Here is a 20,536-nt window from a genome sequence, read left to right on the forward strand (position 1 = left end):
CTGGATCACGTAATTCTATTTGTAGTTCTTAAAGAAACCTCCATACTGTTCTCTGCAGTGTCTGTACTAATTTGCATTCCCACCAACAGTGTAAGAGTTCCGTTTTGTCCACATCCTCATGGGCATTTCTTATTTTTTTCTTTTTGATAATAGCCATCCTGAGGTGAGATGATACTTCATTGCAGTTTTGATCTGCATTTCCCTTGATTAAGTGATGTCCGACATTTTTCATATATTTTTTGGTCATTTGTATGTCTTCTTTTGAGAAATACCCAGATCTTTTTCCCACTTTTAATTGCATTGTTCATTTTTTTTTGCTGTTGAGACATTTGAGTTCCTTGTATACGCTGGATATGAATTCTTTGTTGAATGAATAGTTTGCAAATATTTTATCCCATTCTGCAGGTTGTCTTTTCATTCCGTTGTTTCCTTTGCTGTGCAGAAGCTTTTTAGTTTGATATAATACCATTTGTTTAGTTTTTGTTGTCTGTGCTTCTGAGGTCTTATTCATAAAATATTTCCCTAGACCAATATTCTGAAACATTTCCTCTACTTTTTCTTCTGGTAGTTTTATAGTTTCAGGTCCTATATTTAGGTCTTTAGTCCATTTTGAGTTGATTTTTTTATAGGGTGAAAGATGAGACTCTAGTTTCATTCTTCGACATACTGATACCATGTTCTCAGCAGCATTTGTTGAAGAGACTGCTCCGTCCCCAAAAAGTATTCTTGGCACGTTTGTCAAAAATTAGTTGGCTGTAGATATGTGATTAATTCCTGGTTTCTCTATTCTGTTGCATTTATTTATGTGTCTGTTTTTATGCCAGTACAAGGCTGTTTTGGTTACTACAGCTTTGTACTGTATTGTGAAGTTAGGTAGTGTGATCCCTCTGGCTTTGTTCTTTCTGCTCAGGATTGCTTTGGCTATTTGGGGTCTTGTGTGTCTCCCTACAAATTTTAAGACATTTTTCTATTTCTGTGAAGGTTGTCATTGATGTTCTGATAGGGATTGCACTGAATCTGTAGATTGCCTTAGGTAGTACGGTCATTTTACAGTATTAATTCTGATCCATGAGCATGTAATATCTTTCCATTCGTTTGAATCCTCTTCAATTTATTTCATCAGTATTTTGTAGTTTTCCTCATGATGTCTTTCACTTCCTCAAATTTATTCCTCAATATTTAAATATTTTTGGTAGCAATTTAAATGGGATTTCCTTCTTGACTTCCTTTTTGGCTAGTTTGTTGTTTATATACAGAAATGCTACTAATTGTTGTATTCCTATTCCTAGTTTGTTGGCTGCTTTATTTATTATGGAAGGGTGCTAAATTTTGTCAAATGCTTTTTCCTGCATCAATTGACATAACTGCACGCTTTCCTCCTTTCTTTGTTAGATGGTATATAATATTGATTTTCCAATATTAAACCACTCTTGCATCCCAGGAATAAATCCCACTTGATCATGGTGTATATTCCTTTAATGTGCTGCTGAATTTGGTTTGCTAGTAGTTTGTTGAGGATTTTTGCATCAATATTCCTAAGAGATATTGGTCTGTTGTTTTTTTCCTGTAGCGTTTTTGTCCGGCTTCGATGTCAGGTTAAGGCTGGCCTCATAGGATGAGTCGAAAGTGTTACCTTATCTTGGCCGGGCACGGTGGCTCACACCTGTAATCCCAGCATTTTGGGAGGCCGAGGCGGGCGGAACACGAGGTCAGGAGATCAAAACCATCTTGTCTAACACGGTGAAACCCTGTCTCTACTGAAAATACAAACAATTAGCCGGGCGTGGTGGTGGGCACCTGTAGTCCCAGCTACTCGGGGGGCTGAGGCAGGAGAATGGCGTGAACCAGGGAGGCAGAGCTTGCAGAGAGCCGAGATCGCACCACTGTACTCCAGCAAAGACTCTGTCTCAAAAAAAAAAAAAAAAAAAAGTGTTACCTTATCTTCAATTTTTTGCAAGAGTTTGAGAACTGGTATTGCTTCTTCTTTAAATGTGTGGTAGAATTAACTAGTGAAGCCATCAGGTCTTGGGCTTTTGTCAAAGATTTTTGATTTCTGACTCAATCTCATTATTAGTTAATAGCACAGGACAATTTTCTGGGTGGCCTTGGAGCAACCTAGTTCTCTCCTCTTTCTCACTCTTTCTTATTTCTTAAGAATAAGTGTAGCCACAAGGCAAGGTGGCTCACACCTGTAATCCCAACAGTTTGGAAGGCCGAGGCAGATGGATCACCTGAGGTCAGGAGTTCAAGACCAGCCTGGCCAACACAGTGAAACGCCATCTCTACAAATATATAAAAATTAGCCGGACATCATGGCAGGTGCCTATAATCCCAGCTACTCAGGAGGTTGAGGTGGGAGAATCACTTGAACCCAGGAGGCAGAAGTTGCAGTGAGGTGAGATCGTGCCATTGCATTCCAGCCTGGGTGACAGAGTGAGACTCCATCTCAGAAAAAAAAAAAAAAAAAAAAAAAAGTAAGTGTGGAATATGCTGGGAATGCAACATTCCAAGATAAAGGAGATGGGTGGAAGAGCCCAGGCTCTCTTCCTGTGCCCCATAGAAACAGGATGCCCTTTAACATTTTAGCCCACTCTGTCATGTTGTTCCCATAGTTCCCATGGTATAAAACCCAGAGGAGCCAGGCACGGTGGCTCATGCCTGTAATCCCAGTACTTTGGGAGGCCGAGGGGGGGCAGATCACTTGAGGTCAGGAGTTCGAGACCAGCCTGACCAACACGGTGAAACCCCATCTCTACTAAAAATACAAAAATTAGCCAGGTGTCATGGCGGGTGCTTGTAATCCCAGGTGCTGGGGAGGCTGAGGCATGAAAATCACTTGAACTCAGCAGGCAGAGGTTGCAGTGACCCGAGATTGCACCACTGGACTCCAGCCTAGGAGACAGAGACCATGTCTCAAAAATAAATAAAAAATAAAACCCAGGGAGTGGGCAGCTTTCTGGGGTCTCTCAGGTGCAGTGCACATGGGACATGACACACAGGCCTCCACCCACCCTGGGTAGCTTTCCTGAGTCTTTCAGATGGCTTGTCCTGAATCCTAGGCTTCTGTTGTCTCTTGATGTCTAACTGTAAGTAACAAATTCACTGCATTTAACTTGCTCTGTGTGTGTTCCATCTAACCAGACTTGTGAAAGTAACCAAGATGCAATGAAATGGCTTTGACATATAGGTCTATCCAGATTTTCCCTTTCTTCATGATTTAGTCCTAGTCTTAGCATGTTTATGTTGCTAGTATTTTGTCCATTTCCTTTAGTTTATCCAATTTGTTGGCATACACTTACGCAAGTATTTGGTTGAAGAACCAACTTTTTGTTTCATTGATTTTCTCTATTTTCTATTCATTATTTTGTTTATCTCTGCTCTCATCTTCATTATTTCCTTCCTTCTGATAACTTTGGGTTGAGTATTTATTTGAGAGATGGGGTCTCACTCTGTTGATTAGGTGGAGTGCAGTGGCATGATCATAGCTCACTGTCTGCAACTCCTGGGCTCAAGTGATCCTCCTGCCTCAGCCACCTGAGTAGCTGGGACTATAGGCATAAACCACCATGCCTGGTTAATTTTTGAATTTTTTGTAGAGACAGGGTCTTGCTTGGTTGCCCAGGTGAGTTTTGAAATACTAGCTTCAAGTGATGCTCCTACCTTCACAATCTCAAAGTGGTACGATTACAGGCGTGAGCCCCTGCACCTGGCCTCGTTCTTCTTTTTCTAGTTCCTTTAGTTGTCAAGTTAAGTTGTTGTTGATTTTTTTTTTTTTTTTAAAGGTGGGTCTCACTCTGTCACCCAGGTGCTAGAGGGCAGTGGCATAATCATTGCTCACTACAGCCTCAAACTTTTGGGCTCAAGCAATCCTCCCCCTCAGCCTTCCTAGTAGCTAGGACGAGAGGTGCCCACCACCACACCTATCTAATTTTTAAATTTTTGTACAGACAGCGTCTCATTATGTTTCCCAGGCTAGTTGTGAACTACTGGCCTCAAGTGATCCTTCTACCTTGGCCTCCCAAAGTTCTCGGATTATAGGCATGAGTCACTATGCTCAGCCTTGCAATTTCTTAAAATAAGACAACAACGAAGATTGTCCCATTGATTGACTCTTCCCTTCACAAAGATTTCTCAGGCCAGGCGCGGTGGCTTACGCCTGTTATCTCAGCACTTTGGGAGGCCGAGGTGGGTGGATCACCTGAGGTCAGGAGTTTGAGACACGCCTGGCCACAATGAGGAAACCCCATCTTTACTAAAAATACAAAATTAGCTGGGCGTGGTGCACATGCCTGTAATCCCAGCTGCTCAGGAGACTGAGGCAGGAGAATCGCTAGAACTGGGGACGCAGAGGTTGCAGTGAAGTGAGCTGTGACTGCACTCTAGCCTGGGCAACAGGAGCGAAACTCCATGTCAAAAAAAAAAAAAAATTTCTCTGTAGCATGCGATATGCAGTGCCGTTTGATAGCACTTTACCCCCATAGAACTTTTTTCAAAATTTGAGTTGGTCTTCTCAAAACTTGCCAGTGCTTTATCAACTCAGTTTGTGTAATATTGTAAATCCTTTGTTGCCATTTCAACAATATTCACAGCATCTTCACCAGAAGCAGATTCCATCTCAAGAAACCACTTTATTTGCTCATCCATAAGAAGCAACTCCTTATCTGTTCAAGTTTTATCATGAGACTACAGCAATTCAGTCACATCTTCAGGCTCCACTTCTAATTCTAGTTGTCTTGGCTGGAGGTTAAAATCTCAACACTCTTTTTTAAGAATGCTGTTTTTTAGTTCATTCTACCAAACATTTAAAGAAGCAGCAATACCAGTTCTTAAACTTTTGCAAAAATTGAAGATAAGGTAACACTTTTTTTTTCTTGAGACAGAGTCTCGCTCTGTCGCCCAGGTTGCAGTGCTTGGCTCACTGCAAGCCCCGCCTCCCGGGTTCACGCCATTCTCCTGCCTCAGCCTCCCAATTAGCTGGGACTACAGGAGACCGCCACCACGCCTGGCTAACTTTTTGTATTTTTATTAGAGACGGGGTTTCACCGTGTTAGCCAGGATGGTCTCAATCTCCTGACCTCGTGATCCACCCGCCTTGGCCTCCCAAAGTGCTGGGATTACAGGCGAGTCACAAAATATCAACATTCTTTTTTTTTTTTTTTTTGAGACGGAGTCTCGCTCTGTCGCCCAGGCTGGAGTGCAGTGGCCGGATCTCAGCTCACTGCAAGCTCCGCCTCCCGGGCTTACGCCATTCTCCTGCCTCAGCCTCCCGAGTAGCTGGGACTACAGGCGCCCGCCACCACGCCCGGCTAGTTTTTTGTATTTTTTTAGTAGAGACGGGGTTTCACTGTGTTAGCCAGGATGGTCTCGATCTCCTGACCTCGTGATCCGCCCGTCTCGGCCTCCCAAAGTGCTGGGATTACAGGCTTGAGCCACCGCGCCCGGCCTCAACATTCTTAATGGCATCTAAAATGACGACTCCTTTTCAGGTTTTCAATTTACTTTGCCCAAATCCATCAGAGGAATCTCTATCTATGGCAGCTACAGCCTTATGAAATGTATTTCTCAAATAACAACACTTGAAATTAAAAATGACTCCTTGATCCATGGGCTGCAGAGTGGACGTTGTGTTAGAAGGCATGAAAACAATAATCTCCTTATATATCTCCATCAGAACTCTTGGATGAATGGGTATACTATCAATGAGCAGTAAGTTTGAAAGGAATCTTTTTTTTCTGAGCAGTTCTCAACAGTGGACTTAAAATAGTCAGTCATCCATGCTGTAAACAGATGTGCTGTCATCCAGTGTATTAGTCAGGGTTCTCCAGAGGGACAGAACAGGATAGATGTACATATGAAGGGGAGTTTATTAAGGAGTATTGACGATCAAAAGGTAAAGTCCCAAGATAGGCCGTCTGCAAGCTGAGGAAGCCAGTCTGAGTCCCAAAACCTCAGAACCACCATGCCCCACTAATTTTTGTATTTTTAGTAGAGACACGGTTTTGCCATGTTGACCAGGCTGGTCTTGAACTCCTGACCTCAAGCAACCCACCCACCTTGGCCTCCCAAAGCACTGGGATTACAGGAGTGAGCCACCATGCCCGGCCAAAAACTAGACATTTTAATCTAATGTGGTAACTCTGGATATCAGATTTTCCCCATTCCTCAGGGTTTCTATTTTATTTCATTGTTTAGGCTGTGTCTGTCCCAAGAATCTGCATGAAATATAAACTTTTCTACTCAGGCCTTTTTTAATTCTGCACCTCCCCTCAGCATACATGGTGATTTTCTAGTTTCCCCATATATGCAGTTGCTTTTGAATGTCCTAGTCTTCAATGTCTTGCTCCCAACAGGGGTTAAAAGAAAAATGAAGGAGGAAAAACTCAAGCTGTATGCAAACTGCTCCAGAAATATGTGCACAGCTGTAGCCATAGGACTGAGGGGTGAGGAACTGGTAGTTACTACTGTCCTAAGAGTTGAAATTGACCAAAATTAACTACAATTTATCATCTTCCCCGGAAGTTGCAAAATTTCAATAGACTCCAGATTCCAAAATAGTTACATCAGATAGATTCTGCCAATGCAGCTGCTGTCTAGGCTGGGAGACAGATTTCTGGTGCTTTCTACACTGCCATTTTCTCCAAATCCTCTCTCCATTCTCCCTTTTCTTGCAGTCATAGAATTTAGTTTTGGTCAGGGCATATGCTTGCTGAGAATAAAAACTACACATCCCAACCTTTCTTGCAGTTAGCTATGACGAGGTGGCCAAATTTTGGCCAGTGGGCTCTAAGTGAAAGTAGTAGTACACATTTTTAAAGTGTCCTTAAAGGGGTGCCTTTCTGCTATTCCAACTTTATGCTGAATGTGTAATGGGTGACTGGATTTTGGCCAGCCATTTTGGACTATGAAGAAGATACACATTTATGTCAGAGAAACAAGAGGGAAGGAATCTGGGCTCTTGACATCATAGGGTGCCACACCAGTCCTGGACTAACTATAGTTAGGCTTCTTTTAAGTGAGAAATACACTTCTATTTTGTTTAACCACTATTGTTTTGGTGATTTCTATTATAAACAATTGATCCTAATCCCAATTAAGGTATTCAACTCATTTCCTGGCCCAGAAAACAATTTTTTAAAAATCAAGAAATAGCTTTGTTGTGACATCTCTTTTATCCACTCACTAAACAAACGTCCACCAGGGCTGTAATTTGGAGTTCAGACATGTTAGGCAGAATTCGTAAGGGAGAGATGACATTATTAGACATGCGAAGGCTGAAACAGGAAGGTATTTGTTATAGAAAACAGCATCAGTGATTGTCTCAGTCATTCGAGATGCTGTAACAAAACACCACAAACTGAGTGGCTTATAAACAACAAAAATGTATTTCTCATAGTCTTGGGGGCACCTTCTCACTGTGTCCTCACATCATGGAAAGACTGAAGAGTTCCCTCAGAACTCTTTTATAAGGGCACCGATCCCATTCATGAGGGCTGTTCCCTCATTTCCTAATCACCTCCCAAAGGCCCACCTCTTAATACTACCATATTGAGGGTTTGGATTTCAACATACTAATTTGAGGGGGCACAAACATTCATAAGCAGTGATCCTGGGGTGGTCCCAACTAAAGATGTCTCAACTTATAAGAAACCCTAAGGTTATAACCAGAAGATGTTAACTTAAAATAAGGATTTGAAGTCTCAAAGAATTACTGAATTCTCAATAATATCAGTATCTGAAAACAAATTTTCTTTTTCCTTTTTGAGACAGTTTTACTCTGTTGCCCAGGCTGGAGTACAGTGGTGTGATCTCGGCTCACTGCAACTTCTGCCTTCTGGGTTCAAGTGATTCTCCTGCCTCAGCCTCCTGAGTAGCTTGGATTACAGGTGTGTACCACCACACCCAGCTAATTTTTGTATTTTTAGTAGAGATGGGGTTTCACCATGTTGGCCAGGCTGGTCTTCAACTCCTGACCTCAGGTGATTCACCCACCTCAGCCTCCCAAAGTGCTAGGATTACAGGCGAGCCACTGCGCCTGTCCCTTTTTCCTGTTCTTAAAACTTCTGGTATAACTAAGATGATGCTATAGAACTTGAGCAAGTTCTTTTCTTGAAGACTATTAGCTTAATACTGTTTATCCCATAAGGTACAGCTTACTATGCTCCCAATTTAACTCTAAACTTACTAGGGCCTATAATAACATACAGTCCAGGAGGTTCAACAAGAAAACTTTTATAGCATAATGATTAAGAACATAAGCACTGCAGTCAGACATATCTAGGCGGGAGTCTACCACTTTCAAACAGTGGAATCCTGGAAACTTTTTTTTAATTTTTTTATTTTTTTGCAGTAGCATGATCATAGCTCACTGTAACCTTGAATTCTTGGGTTCAAGTGATCCTCCTGCCTCAGCCTACCAAGTAGCTAGGACTACAGGCATGCACCACCATGCCTGGATTTTTTTTTTTTTTGAGATGGGGTCTTGCTATGTTGCCCAGGCTGGTCTTTAACTTCTGTCCTCAAGTGATCTTCATACCTTGCCCTCCCAAAGTACTAAGATTACAGGTGTGAGCTACTACACCCAGCTAGGAAAATTATATAACCCTTCTAGGTCTCAGTTCCCTCGCTGGAGATAATGGATACAGATTTAATTACAATGTGCTTAGTACAGTGCCTGGCCATAACAGTCACTCAGTAAAAAGTCATCATAAGATTTCAGGGTCCATAAGAAGAGTATGTGTAGTTAAGAAGGGCCTCCAGAGACAACCTACCTTATCTTCTACAGATGTCCAGGATTTACCAGCTCATGTATAGCATGGAATCACACAACATTCACCATGCTCTGTTGGCTCTTAACGTTCCAGTTAATACAGAAACTCTACCCCTGCCAATTGCCCTCCCCATGCACTGACTTCTGCAAATTCTCCAGTAGTGTCACCACAAACAAGTCCTTATCTTCCAGGTGACATCTGTATCATTCCTTCCTCCAGCTTCTTTGATGATGTTTGTAGTTAAGAGCTCCACTGCCTTCTAAGATGCATTGGGATTCTCTCCACTACCTTTATATTTTCCTTTAAATGTTATTTTTCACCTTATAAAAAGGGTATCATGCTATATGTAATTTTTAGGACTTTTCTCACCTAATGTTGTGCTGCTAATATTCATGCATATTGTTTTATGTCACTGTAGCTCATTTGTTTTGGCTACTGTACATTATCCACTCTTCTGATTATGGGCACCTGGGTAGCTTCTAGGCTTCTGCTATTGTGAAAGTGCCACAAAGTATACTCATGTTCACATTTTCTATTGTACATGTATGTTTCTTACAGCGTATACCCAGGAATGCTACTGCTGGACTGTAATATGTGAATGTTACATGTTACTTCATGTATTATTATTATTAAAGACAGAGTCTCACTCTGTTGCCCAGGCTGGAGTGCAGTGGTGTGATCTCAGCTCACTGTAACCTCTGCCTACCCGGTTCAAGCTATTCTCCTGTCTCAACCTCCCAAGCAGCTGGGACTACAGGTGCACACCACCACCCCTGGCTAATTTTTGTATTTTTAGTAGAGATGGGCTTTCACCATATTGGTCAGGCTGGTCTTGAACTCCTGACCTCAGGTGATCCACCTACCTCAGCTTCCCAAAGTGCTGGGATTACAGGCATGAGCCACTGCACCCAGCCATGTATTATGTTTTTCATATCTAATATTTTCACTTTTTATGACTTCCTGTTTCTACTTCATCTTTCCTTGTCTCTTTGAGAATATTTATTACGTTTATGTTTTGGTCTGTTCATTCTGATTCAAAAATATGTTTATGTATGTATTTAAAGGCTTGGAATAACATGTACACAACTATGTATGGTGGCCATCTTTGAAGGACTGCAATTATGAAATCATCAGTTCAACTGTCCCAGACAGCATTTCATTGTATTATGTAACTGTAGAAAGCCTTGATCAAGATAAAAATAGGGATGACTTATCAGAAACTGAAGAATTTTCTTAAGAAAGCAATGTTTACTGAAGGATACCTTCATTCCAGCCATGATGAGCATCTGTCTTCTTAGGCAACCATGGTGAAGCTCCAGGGTAGTATAACCCATCTCTCCCACTCATCCCTGAGTCTTGGTCCTGGACTGAATGTGGTTAGAGGTTGTGGAAATAAAAAAAGAAACAAAGTAAGAACACTGTCCATAAAAGCCAAGCTCAGAGACTGGTCCTCTTTTGCTTAGGTACAACAGGAGCAGGAAGGATCGACATTCTTGAAAGCATACCTTCTATTCATTTGGCTTTTTTGGCTTGGGGCCCCAGTGTAGAGCTGAGTACTCCACTGCCCTTTCTCCACTCACAAATGTCTGCATATGCACATGTCTGGCACTTCCAAGCCTCCTCCACATCGACTCCCTGGGGCTCTCGGTGGCCCATCCAGTAGGCCATATAATGCTGCACCTTGGCTCTCACCTCCTTCTCTTCAAAGGCTACAATCTCAGTACCCAGCACTGTGGCAGTCTCTTGGTGGATATACTCAATCTTCAAGATATCAATAACTGGGAGGTCTGACAGTGTTAGAGACAAGAAGACCAGTTCCATGAGGTCACCCAAAGATTTCACAGAGAAGCCTCCTTTCTGGGCATGCCTCAGCACTGATAGCCCGAGTGGCTTTTCTGGACACAACTTCGTGTGGTGGATTAAGCTAGCAGGGGTCACTTTTCCTTGTACCATGGCATCAAAGATATATTTGTATAGGCTGACTTGAAAACAGTCTTTCTTTTTCTGAGCTTCCAGAGGGAGCATAGGGCGCCTGCGTGTCTTGAGTTCCACCAGTTCCAGTTCCCCCTTGGCTGTATAGTGTAGCTCATCAATTACTCCAACAAGAAGTACACCCTCCACTTCCCCAAACACAGGAAACTCTCTGATGTGCCCTTCTGACTGCAGGGTAGGAATCATCAAAAGTATATTCAGAAACTTAATTGCCCAAGCATCTTCTTTAGTGGTGACTGGGACAGTCACAAGATCATGAAGTTCTAGTTCTCTAGCTAGGTGTATGCTGGCACCAGTGTCCAAAACAGCTGCCTTCTCAGGTGCCAAAAAACCAGGAAGCTCCTTCCCATATGCTGTTTGCAGTTCACACCAGTTCTGAGTAGCCAGGTCAGTGACATACAGATATTTAAGGTGGAATCTCTCCATGGGTGATAAGATATCCAATCCTCTTTTCCAGTTTTGTAAGCTTATGGGTTTGTCATCCTTCCCAAGGGATTCAGAAGATGGGCCAGGCATGTTAACTAAAGCATGTGACTCTTGGGCATCTTCTAGGTCCAGAAACTCCAGGAATTCTGAGTCACTCAAGTCTGAGAACCCGGAGGCTTCTGCTGACACCGTCTCCTCTTCTCTTGTCTCTGCCATGGCACAGCTCTGGATTGGGCTAGAAGGGCCCTGCATAACATGTTAAAGAAATGCATTGTTCAAATAAAAACTAAAGCACTTTCAAATTTCAGTAAGATAAAAACAAAATCATGACAAATTATTTACTTACATTCTTTAAAAAGGCCAGTTTATTTATGACCAATTAGTAATGCCATAGAGTTGTAGTACAGATATGTATTGCAATAGGGTTCCTTATATAATCCATATATATCACTTGGCAGAATTTTTCTTTCTTTCTTTTTTTTTTTTTGAGATGGAGTCTCACTCTGTCATCCAGGCTGGAGTGCAGTGGCGCGATCTCGACTCACTGCAAGCTCCGCCTCCCGGGTTCACACCATTCTCCTGCTTCAGCCTCCTGAGTGGCTGGGACTATAGGCGCCTGCCACCACGCCTGGCTAATTTTTTGTATTTTTAGTAGAGACAGGGTTTCACCGTGTTAACCAGGATGGTCTCAATCTCCTGATCTCATGATCCACCCACCGCAGCCTCCCAAAGTGCTGGGATTACAAGTGTGAGCCACCGCAGAATTTTTAAAGGGGAAAAATAGTTTTATTCCTGAATCTTCCACTAACATACTATGTGTGACTTTAAGCAAACCACCTTTCTTGGTCTCAGTTTCTTCAGATTTAAAAAGAGATTTGAGGCTGGGCAGGTGACTCACACCTGTAATCCCAGCACTTTGGAAGGCCGAGGCGGGCAGATCACTTGAGGTCAGGAGTTCAAGACCAGCCTAGCTAACATGGTGAAACCCCATCTCTACCAAAAATACAAAAATTAGCTGGATATGGTGCCACACACCTGTATTCCTAGTTACTCGGGAGGCTGAGGCAGGAGAATTGCTTGAACAGGGAGATGGAGGTTGCAGTGAGCTGTGACTGTGCCACTGCACTCCAGCCTAGGTGACAGAGCAAGACTGTCTCAAGAAAAAGAAAAAAAAAAAAAAGGAGATTTGAGGTTTGCCTTTTCTGCTTCAAAATTCTATTAACTTGAAAGAGTATTTCATTATTTTAAGTGAATATACATCTTTGTAGGAACAGTGTTTGAGAAGTTTACCAAGAGCCACCTCCTACAATTCCCTTGATACAAAGTCCTTGATGAGGAAAATGAACCTCAACTACAAACTGTTCCTTGAGAGAAAGCAGCTCTGCAATAACTGTTTTTGAATGCAGTTCAAGGAACCTAGTATGGCAAAATTCAAAGATCAACTATAGATAAATACAAATAAATATAGTCTAATACAAATTAATGCATGAAATAATAAGAGGATGTTACAGCAACACATGGAAATTAGTAGCTTGACTTCATAAATTATCCTCTTAATATTATAGAAATTGGGGCTGGGCGTGGTGGCTCACGCCTGTAATCCCAGCAGTTTGGGAGGCTGAGGCAGGCGGATCACGAGGTCAGGAGATCGAGATCATCCTGGCTAACACGGTGAAACCCCGTCTCTATTTAAAAAATACCAAAAAATTAGCCAGGCATGGTGGCGGGTGCCTGTAGACCTAGCTACTCGGGAGGCTGAGGCAGGAGAATGGCGTGAACCGGGGAGGCGGAGCTTGCAGTGAGCCGAGATCACGCCACTGCATTCCAGCCTGGTTGACAGAGCAAGACTCTATCTCAAAAAAAAAAAAAAAAAAAAAAAAAATATATATATATATATATATATATATATGATAGAAATTGGTGTCTGTCACTAAACTGGAGTTTCCCATTAAGTTTATTTTCTCCCTCCACAAGAAACTAGCTTATAATGCAGAAAAAATCTGCCTATTAGAGATTAAAAACTCAAAATTTACTGCTATAACAGAGAGTATTTATTGTGTGGTTAATTATTGTGTGACAGACACTGAGCCAAGTGTTTCCCATCCAATATCTCACTACCCTACTGTGGGATGGGTACTGTACTCTTTTTTTCTTTCAACTTTTTACTATAAAGATTTTCAAGGCTGGGTACAAATCCCAGCACTTTGGGAGGCCGAGGCAGGTGGATCACCTGGGGTTGGGAGTTTGAGACCAGCCTGGCCAACATGGTGAAACCTCATCTCTACTAAAAATATAAAAAATTAGCCGGGTGTGATGGCGGGTACCTGTAATCCCAGCTACTCAGGAGGCTGAGGCAGGAAAATTGCTTGGACCTAGGAGGCAGAGGTTGCAGTGAGCTGAGATAGCACTGCACTCCAGCCTGGGTGGCAGAGTGAAGACTCCGTCTCAAAAAATAAAAAAATGAAAAAAGATTTTCAAACATACAGAGAAGCAGAAAGAATAGAACAATGAACACCCATGTCCACACCATGTAGATGAACAACTGCTGACATTTTGCTGTATTTGCTTCTTGTGTGTGTACTTTTTTGTTTTGGCTGACCTATTTTAAAGTAAATTACAGACATCATAACACTTTAAAATCTAAATGTTTCAGCATACATTTCCAAATGGCATTCTCCTTCATAACCACAATATTGTCTTCCAAATGACATTCTCCTCATAACTACATTATCACATCTAACAAAATTAGTAATTCCTTAACATTCCAGTTCATATTTGAATTTCCCCAACCTTCCTCAAAATGTCCCAGATAGCTTTTCTTTAATCCAGGAAACAAAGACCACACATTATGTTTGACTGTTTTGTCTTTCAAGTATTTTTTAATCTTAAGAAACAGGTGGCCAGGCGCAGTGGTTCACACCTGTAATCCCTGCACTTTGGGAGGCCAAGGCGGGCGGATCACGAGGTCAGGAGATTGAGACCATCCTGGCTAACACGGTGAAACCCCATCTCTACTGAAAGTACAAAAAATTAGCCGGGCGTGGCGGCAGGCACCTATAGTTCCAGCTACTCAGGAGGCTGAGGTAGGAGAATGGTGTGAACCTAGGAGGCTGAGCTTGCAGTGAGCTGAGATCACGCCATTGCACTCTAGCCTGGGCAACAGAGCGAGACTCCGTCTCAAAAAAAAAAAAAGAAACTAGGCAAATTATGAAGATACTCCTGCATAGAGAGTAAACAAAACAAGATAAAACCAGTCCACTAGTGTTTGACTTTGAGTGCCAGGAAAATAAATAATTTGACATAGAATTTAAGCTGATAGAGATATAGCTATGAACTAAATGTCTCCCTCTTGTTATTCTAATAAGCAGTGAAATAAGTTGAACACACCAACTCCTATGTCAAAGCGTAAGAAGTGATGCCCTGAAAACGTCATTAATATCAATTGTGGTTGTGTTTAACTGATTTTTAAATAGTCTAAATGTCACTAATAAAAGAAAACATAGATAGCTAGAAGAAAAGTTATCTGCAATGAATACAAATAACACAATAGTAAGACTTTTGCTTATAGAGTATCCTATAAAGTTATTGCTTTACAGGATATTTCAATAGTAACAAAACACAGAAGCTGTACATTTGCACAAGTGTTATACACCGTAAATGTGCTTTAAATAATTTCAAGAAACTATTTCAACTATGAAGTCTCTGAAAATTGCAAAGAATCTTTACCCTTCACTAAGAAACTAAAGTGAAAGCGCATTTGTAACATACATGCTATGAGGTTTTTGTGGGGTGTAAGGGGGAACTCCAAGTCCAAATCAATTAACCTTAAAATATTTTATTGCAAATATCTAGACCTGGCTGTCCAATATGGTAACCACTAGTAGCCACTAGCCATACGTGGCTACTTAAATTTAAATTAATTAAAATAAAATTCACTTCTCAGTTGCACTAGCCATATATTAAGTGCTCAGCAGGTACATCTGGCTGGTGGATACAGATAAGGCACAGACAGAGAACATTTCCCTGATCACAGAAAGCTCTATTGAACAGCACAGAGTTAGACTATTTTCTGTGTACACATTAACTCCCCAAAGAGAGAGTAAGCTCCTGAAATGTATGGAGTTCCTACTTGTTTTACATACAACATTGAGAACAGGTAGCTGTAAACAGGGAAGTGAAACGTCTTTTGGAGAAGATACAAAGCAGGGCATTCTCTGTGAAAGTATTCATCTATAAGAATAAAACGGTACACTAAGAACGGATAACTGACACTCAGATGTGTGGCTGGGACTTTCCTACCCAGAAAAGAATCCAGAACAGAGCATAATGCAGTGCATTGTGTCCCAAATTGTAGTTTGTATCTCTGACACGAGACGATTTTACATAGCGCATGGACTGACATTTTTAGATACACCTTAGAATAACTATACTGTTATTGGAGCAGCCATCAAATGACTAATTTCACAGACATTGTTTCTTAGGACAAGTTTGATTTAACAAAAGTAAGTAAAAACATATAAGAATAATACAGGTAGTACACAGGTACGGCAAAATTGTTAGGTAGTAAGTGAATGGCATGCTGGGAAACAGCATAATGCCAAGAGTCTGAGAGTCCTCCTACAGATCTGGATTCTGAACCTAATCCTGCGTGGTTCGGTAGCGTTTAGTAGTATGCTACTTGCCTTTTGAGTAAGCTTGGACAAGGTTCTAGTTTTCCTTAAGTTACTGACACATCTGTAAAATACCTACTAACCCTACTCAGCTATCCGACCATTGAGTGATAACATATAGTACACATATTGGCACTCGATAAAGATAGATCTTGTTTTTCCCAAGTAAGAGATGAGAGAGTGTATCGATTCCCCCTGACAAAGGAGATTCCACTTTAGAAGAGAAGAAACTCCTATTCACCTGTGACTTAGTTGATCTTCCTCCTCATAGGGAAGGCCAGAATGCTGAAATGACAAGGCTAGGGAAGAGAAAGAAGTTCTGAAACACCAGGTCTGCATTAAAGAACCTAAATTAGCAACTTAGGTCCTTGCTATGGTAGAACCGCAGAACCGGAACTTCTGGTCCTTTCTTACCTGACCATTCCCATGTTGGGTGTTTTCTCCTCTCAGATTCACACTGCACAGACTGTTACCCACCCCAGATCCTAGTCTACACAACGCTCGCCTCTCTCCTGGAGCAAACTCTCTCCATGATTTCTTCGTTTCCCCCGTACTCTGGATGCAGTGACTTGAGCCAATCCCTGCTCCCTGAAAGTAAAAGGGTCAAACATAACCAAGGTCCCCGAGGAGCTCCGAGATCAGATCCCTCTTCCAGCTCCATTCTCAACCCAACAGCTCAGGCACGAGACCTTACGACAGCGGCTCTTTCTCTCCGATGGGTTCCTGACTTCTGCGGAATTGCCAATGGCAACATCCTGACTTGTTCAGTGCAGCCCGGACTTGTGGGCTCCGCGGGCGTTTGCCTTCAGCGGAGTTCTTTTCTCTGACCCTAAAGCACTGTCTCCCAGGGAGTGCTATGCGTGCCCTTAAGTGTACTGCGCACTTCCTACAGTCCTGGCAGAGCCAGGAATGAGAAGCAAGCAGTCGTCCACCTCGGGAAGGAGTCCCGGCCGACAGCACCGTGTTCCGAGGGCAAAGGTCCGGAACAGGAACCCGGCCTGCGAGCGGAGACGAGACTAGCCGCTTCCCGGGAGCCGCTCCCACCAAGGGAGGGGAACGCGGCGATCGCAGGGACAGAACCCTAGGCTCCGAAACGCAGCCTCCCACCCCATTCTCCGGCCTTCCCCTAACCTCGGATACTCCTCCGAACCTCGGACTCCACCTGGTTTCGCCGCGGCCTCGGAGCTGTTCCCGGACGCTCCCAGCGAGGACACTGAAGAAGCCGGGCAGAGCGCGCTGCCGGAGCGCACTACACAGCCTGCACCGCCACTTGCGAAAAAGCGGCCCAGAGCCCAGTCCCAGAGTGCCCCGCGGCTGCCCACGGACCGCCTTCCCAGAGGCCTTCGCGGCACCGCCTACCTGGCGAGCCTGCGGCTGGGGCGGAAATCTGTCTCTGTGAGCGGGGGAGGGTGATGCTTATGCGAGGACAGGTTTTGGGAGCTCGCTAAAGTTGGTCAGTCCCTCTGTTTGCGCCGCTGTCTGTGAGTCTTTTAATTCCGGGCGCAGCTGACCTGTAAGCTCCCTCTCTGGCGAGGTCTCCCAGTTACCACCAGGACAGTCCGAGCAAGGTCTGGGCCCGTCGCTGCCCCCAGTGAAGTGCCGCGTCTTCGCTTGGCCATCCGTGGATTCAGCATCCCCACCTTAGCACCTCCCGCCAGCTTTTCCAGTGAGAGCAAAACCACGAACTCACTTCTGAGAGATGCTGGCGCTTCCCTTATTAATATATATATATTTTTTTCTGTTTGCTTACTTTTAACTAATCTTTTATTGAAAAATATAACACAATTTTATTCTGAAATATAAAGCAAAGTGTAATTATTGTGAACAGACAAGTCATTAGAGCGAAAAAAGAATAATGTCAGGTTCTTTGCCGATACACTTCCTGAGAAAATCACTAGCCCGACTTTTATGACACTTTGCTTTTCTTATTTTTATTTATTTATTTATTTATTATTATTATTATTTTTTACCAAAAGCAGATACTTGATTCTTTGCTTTTCTTTACGGTTTATCACTCATACTTGAAAACTGGATTTATGACAAAGGTGGCATCATACAGCCATGGAGAAAAGATGGTCTATTCAAAGAAGGTTCTGACAATATGAAGGCCAGGCACGGTGGCTCACACCTGTAATCCCAGCACTTTGGGAGGCCGAGGCGGGAGGATCACGAGGTTAAGAGATCGAGACCATCCTGGCCAACATGGTAAAACCCTGTCTCTACTAAAAAGTACAAAAATGACCTGGGTGTGCTGGCACACACCTGTAGTCCCAGCTACTCGGGAGGCTGAGGCAGGAGAGTTGCTTGAACCAGGAGGCGGAGGTTGCAGTGAGCAGAGATCACACCACTGCACACCAGCCTGGGCAACAGAGGGAGACTCTGTCTCAAAACAAAACAAAACAAAACAGGGCCTCTCTCATTTCATCACAAAAATCAATTCCAGTTGGATTAAGACCTAAATGTGAAATCCTAAACTATAAAGCCTTTAGAATATAATGTAGGAACATATCTTTGGACTTAGAAGAGGTAAATATTTTAAAACAAAAATAGAAAAACATTAAATTGGCCAGGCGTAGTGGCTCATGCCTGTAATACCAACACTTTGGGAGGCCCAGGTAGGTGGATCACTTGAGGTCAGGAGTTGAGACCAGCCTGGCCAACATGGTGAACTCCTGTCTCTACCAAAAATACAAAAAAGTAGCCAACTATGATGGCAGATGCCTGTAATCCCAGCTACTCGGGAGGCTGAGGCAGGAGAATTGCTTGAACCCAGGAGGCGGAGGTTGCAGTGAGCTGAGATTGTGCCACTGCCCTCCAGCCTGGGCAACAAGAGTGAAACTCCGTCTCAGAAACAAAAACAAAACAAAACCATCAGATCTTTTGAGATTTATTCACTATCACGAGAACAGCATGATAGGAAAGACCTGCCCCCAAGATTCAATTACCTCCTACCCCGTACCTCCCCATGATATGTGGGAATTATGGGAGCTACACTTCAAGATGAGGTTTGGGTTGGGACACAACCAAACCATGTCATTGAGGAAATGCTTTTTAATCCACTGAGATATGAGAAGGCATTTCTGGATTGAGGCTGCAAAAACTTTCTGCCTCTTCCCCAACATAACCTTTCTTACTTGAGATGTAAACTGAATGCCAGGAAAACCCCTCCCCAGCCCCTTCACACATGGACCACTCTTCAAATGGAGTTTGAGGGGCAATGACACTGGGTAGAGTGAAGCAGAAGAGATTTAGAAACAGTCATGGAATTTGTGGGGAAAATAAATATCCAAAACATAGTACCATACTCCCCAAAACTTTCAGCTTAAAGACTGTGGGTCTCAAAACTGAGAAAAGAATGCCCTTTCCCTCAAAAGGCTAGCCTAGGAAGTCTGAGTCCTTAAGGCCCACCTGTATGCAAAAGTCATTGATTTGGTTCTTCTACCTCCAGGTCTGTAACCATCAAAATACTGTTAGACACAAATGGCCCATTTTTCTCTGTGTCCATTCTTCCCTCCTTGGTCTTTTGGAGCACAGGATTGTACCCGTAACATTGTACTGACTACAGTCCTCCATATATCAGAGTAAGTCTTTATGTGATTACTCCTAGAGCTGCACTGTCCAATACAGTAGCCACTAGTCATATGTGGCTCTTGAACACTTGAAATGTGGCTAGTCCAAAATGAAATGTGCTATGAAATTTGCAAGCACTTTGGAGACTGAGTACAAAAAAAAAAAGGTTAAATAACTCACTAATAATGTTTACACTGATTAAATGTTGAGATGATAATGCTTTGGATATACTGGTGATATGGTTTGACTCTGTGTTTCCACCCAAATCTCACCTTGAATTTTAATAATCCCCATATGTTATGGGAAGGACCCAGTGGTAGGCAATTGAATCATGGGGGCGAGTTTTTCCTGTGTTATTCCCATGATACTGAATAAGTCTCACAATATCTGATGGTTTTATAAAGGGGAGTTCCCCTACACAAGCTTCTTGCCTGCTGCCACGTAAGACATGCCTACTCTTCCTTCCATGATTGTGAGGCCTCTCCAGCCATGCGCAATGGTGAGTCCATTAAACCTCTTTCCTTTATAAATTAGCCAGTCTCAGGTATGTCTTTATTGGCAGCATGAGAACAGACTAATACAACTGAGTTAAATAAAACATTTTAAAATTAAGCTGGGTGTGGTGGCTCATGCCTGTAATCCCAGCACTATGGGAGGCCAAGGTGGGTGGATCACCTGAGATCAGGAGTTCAAAACCACCCTGGCCAACATGGCAAAAGCTCATCTCTACTAAAAATACAAAAATTAGCCGGGCATAGTGGCATGTGCCTGTAGTCCCAGCTACTCAGGAGGCTGAGGTATGAGAATTACTTGAACCCAGAAGGCAGAGGTTGCAGTGAGCCAAGACTGTACTACTACACTCCAGCCTGGGTGACAGAGTGAGACTCTGTCTCAAAAAAATAATAATAATAATTTTATTTGCTGTTTTTTGTTGTATTAATGTAGCTGCTAGAAAATGTAAAATTACATATATGTTTGCATTTGTGTTGTGGCTTACATTATATCTCTGTTGTACAGTGCTGCTCTAGAGGATCAGAGCCTTAAAGGAAGAGAATTTATCTTGCTCAAATTGTGTTCCTCACAGGTATAGAAGCAATAATCGGCATACTC

The 20,536-nt window shown here is 42.8% G+C and overlaps 1 protein-coding gene across 7 annotated transcripts; it reads right to left on the minus strand.

Annotated features, from left to right (window-relative positions):
- Positions 1-9,898: 9,898 nt before the first annotated feature.
- EXO5 (exonuclease 5) lies at positions 9,899-17,178 on the minus strand. 7 transcript variants are annotated; one of them, XM_033226949.1, is made up of 4 exons: positions 17,019-17,178; positions 16,271-16,444; positions 16,098-16,155; positions 9,899-11,432 (listed from the first exon to the last, which is right to left on the minus strand). In XM_033226949.1, exon 4 carries the CDS (start codon positions 11,400-11,402, stop codon positions 10,281-10,283), a length of 1,122 nt encoding a protein of 373 aa, XP_033082840.1. In that variant the 5' UTR covers positions 11,403-11,432; positions 16,098-16,155; positions 16,271-16,444; positions 17,019-17,178; the 3' UTR covers positions 9,899-10,280. The 7 variants fall into 7 exon arrangements, with proteins under 7 accessions (XP_033082840.1, XP_033082837.1, XP_033082841.1 ...); XM_033226946.1 differs by having other exon boundaries at positions 16,988-17,178; XM_033226950.1 differs by lacking the exon at positions 16,271-16,444 and having other exon boundaries at positions 17,007-17,178.
- Positions 17,179-20,536: the final 3,358 nt, after the last annotated feature.

Source organism: Trachypithecus francoisi, unplaced genomic scaffold, assembly GCF_009764315.1.
Source record: "Trachypithecus francoisi isolate TF-2019V2 unplaced genomic scaffold, Tfra_2.0 Lachesis_group12, whole genome shotgun sequence".
Classification (NCBI taxonomy): Eukaryota; Metazoa; Chordata; class Mammalia; order Primates; family Cercopithecidae; genus Trachypithecus; species Trachypithecus francoisi.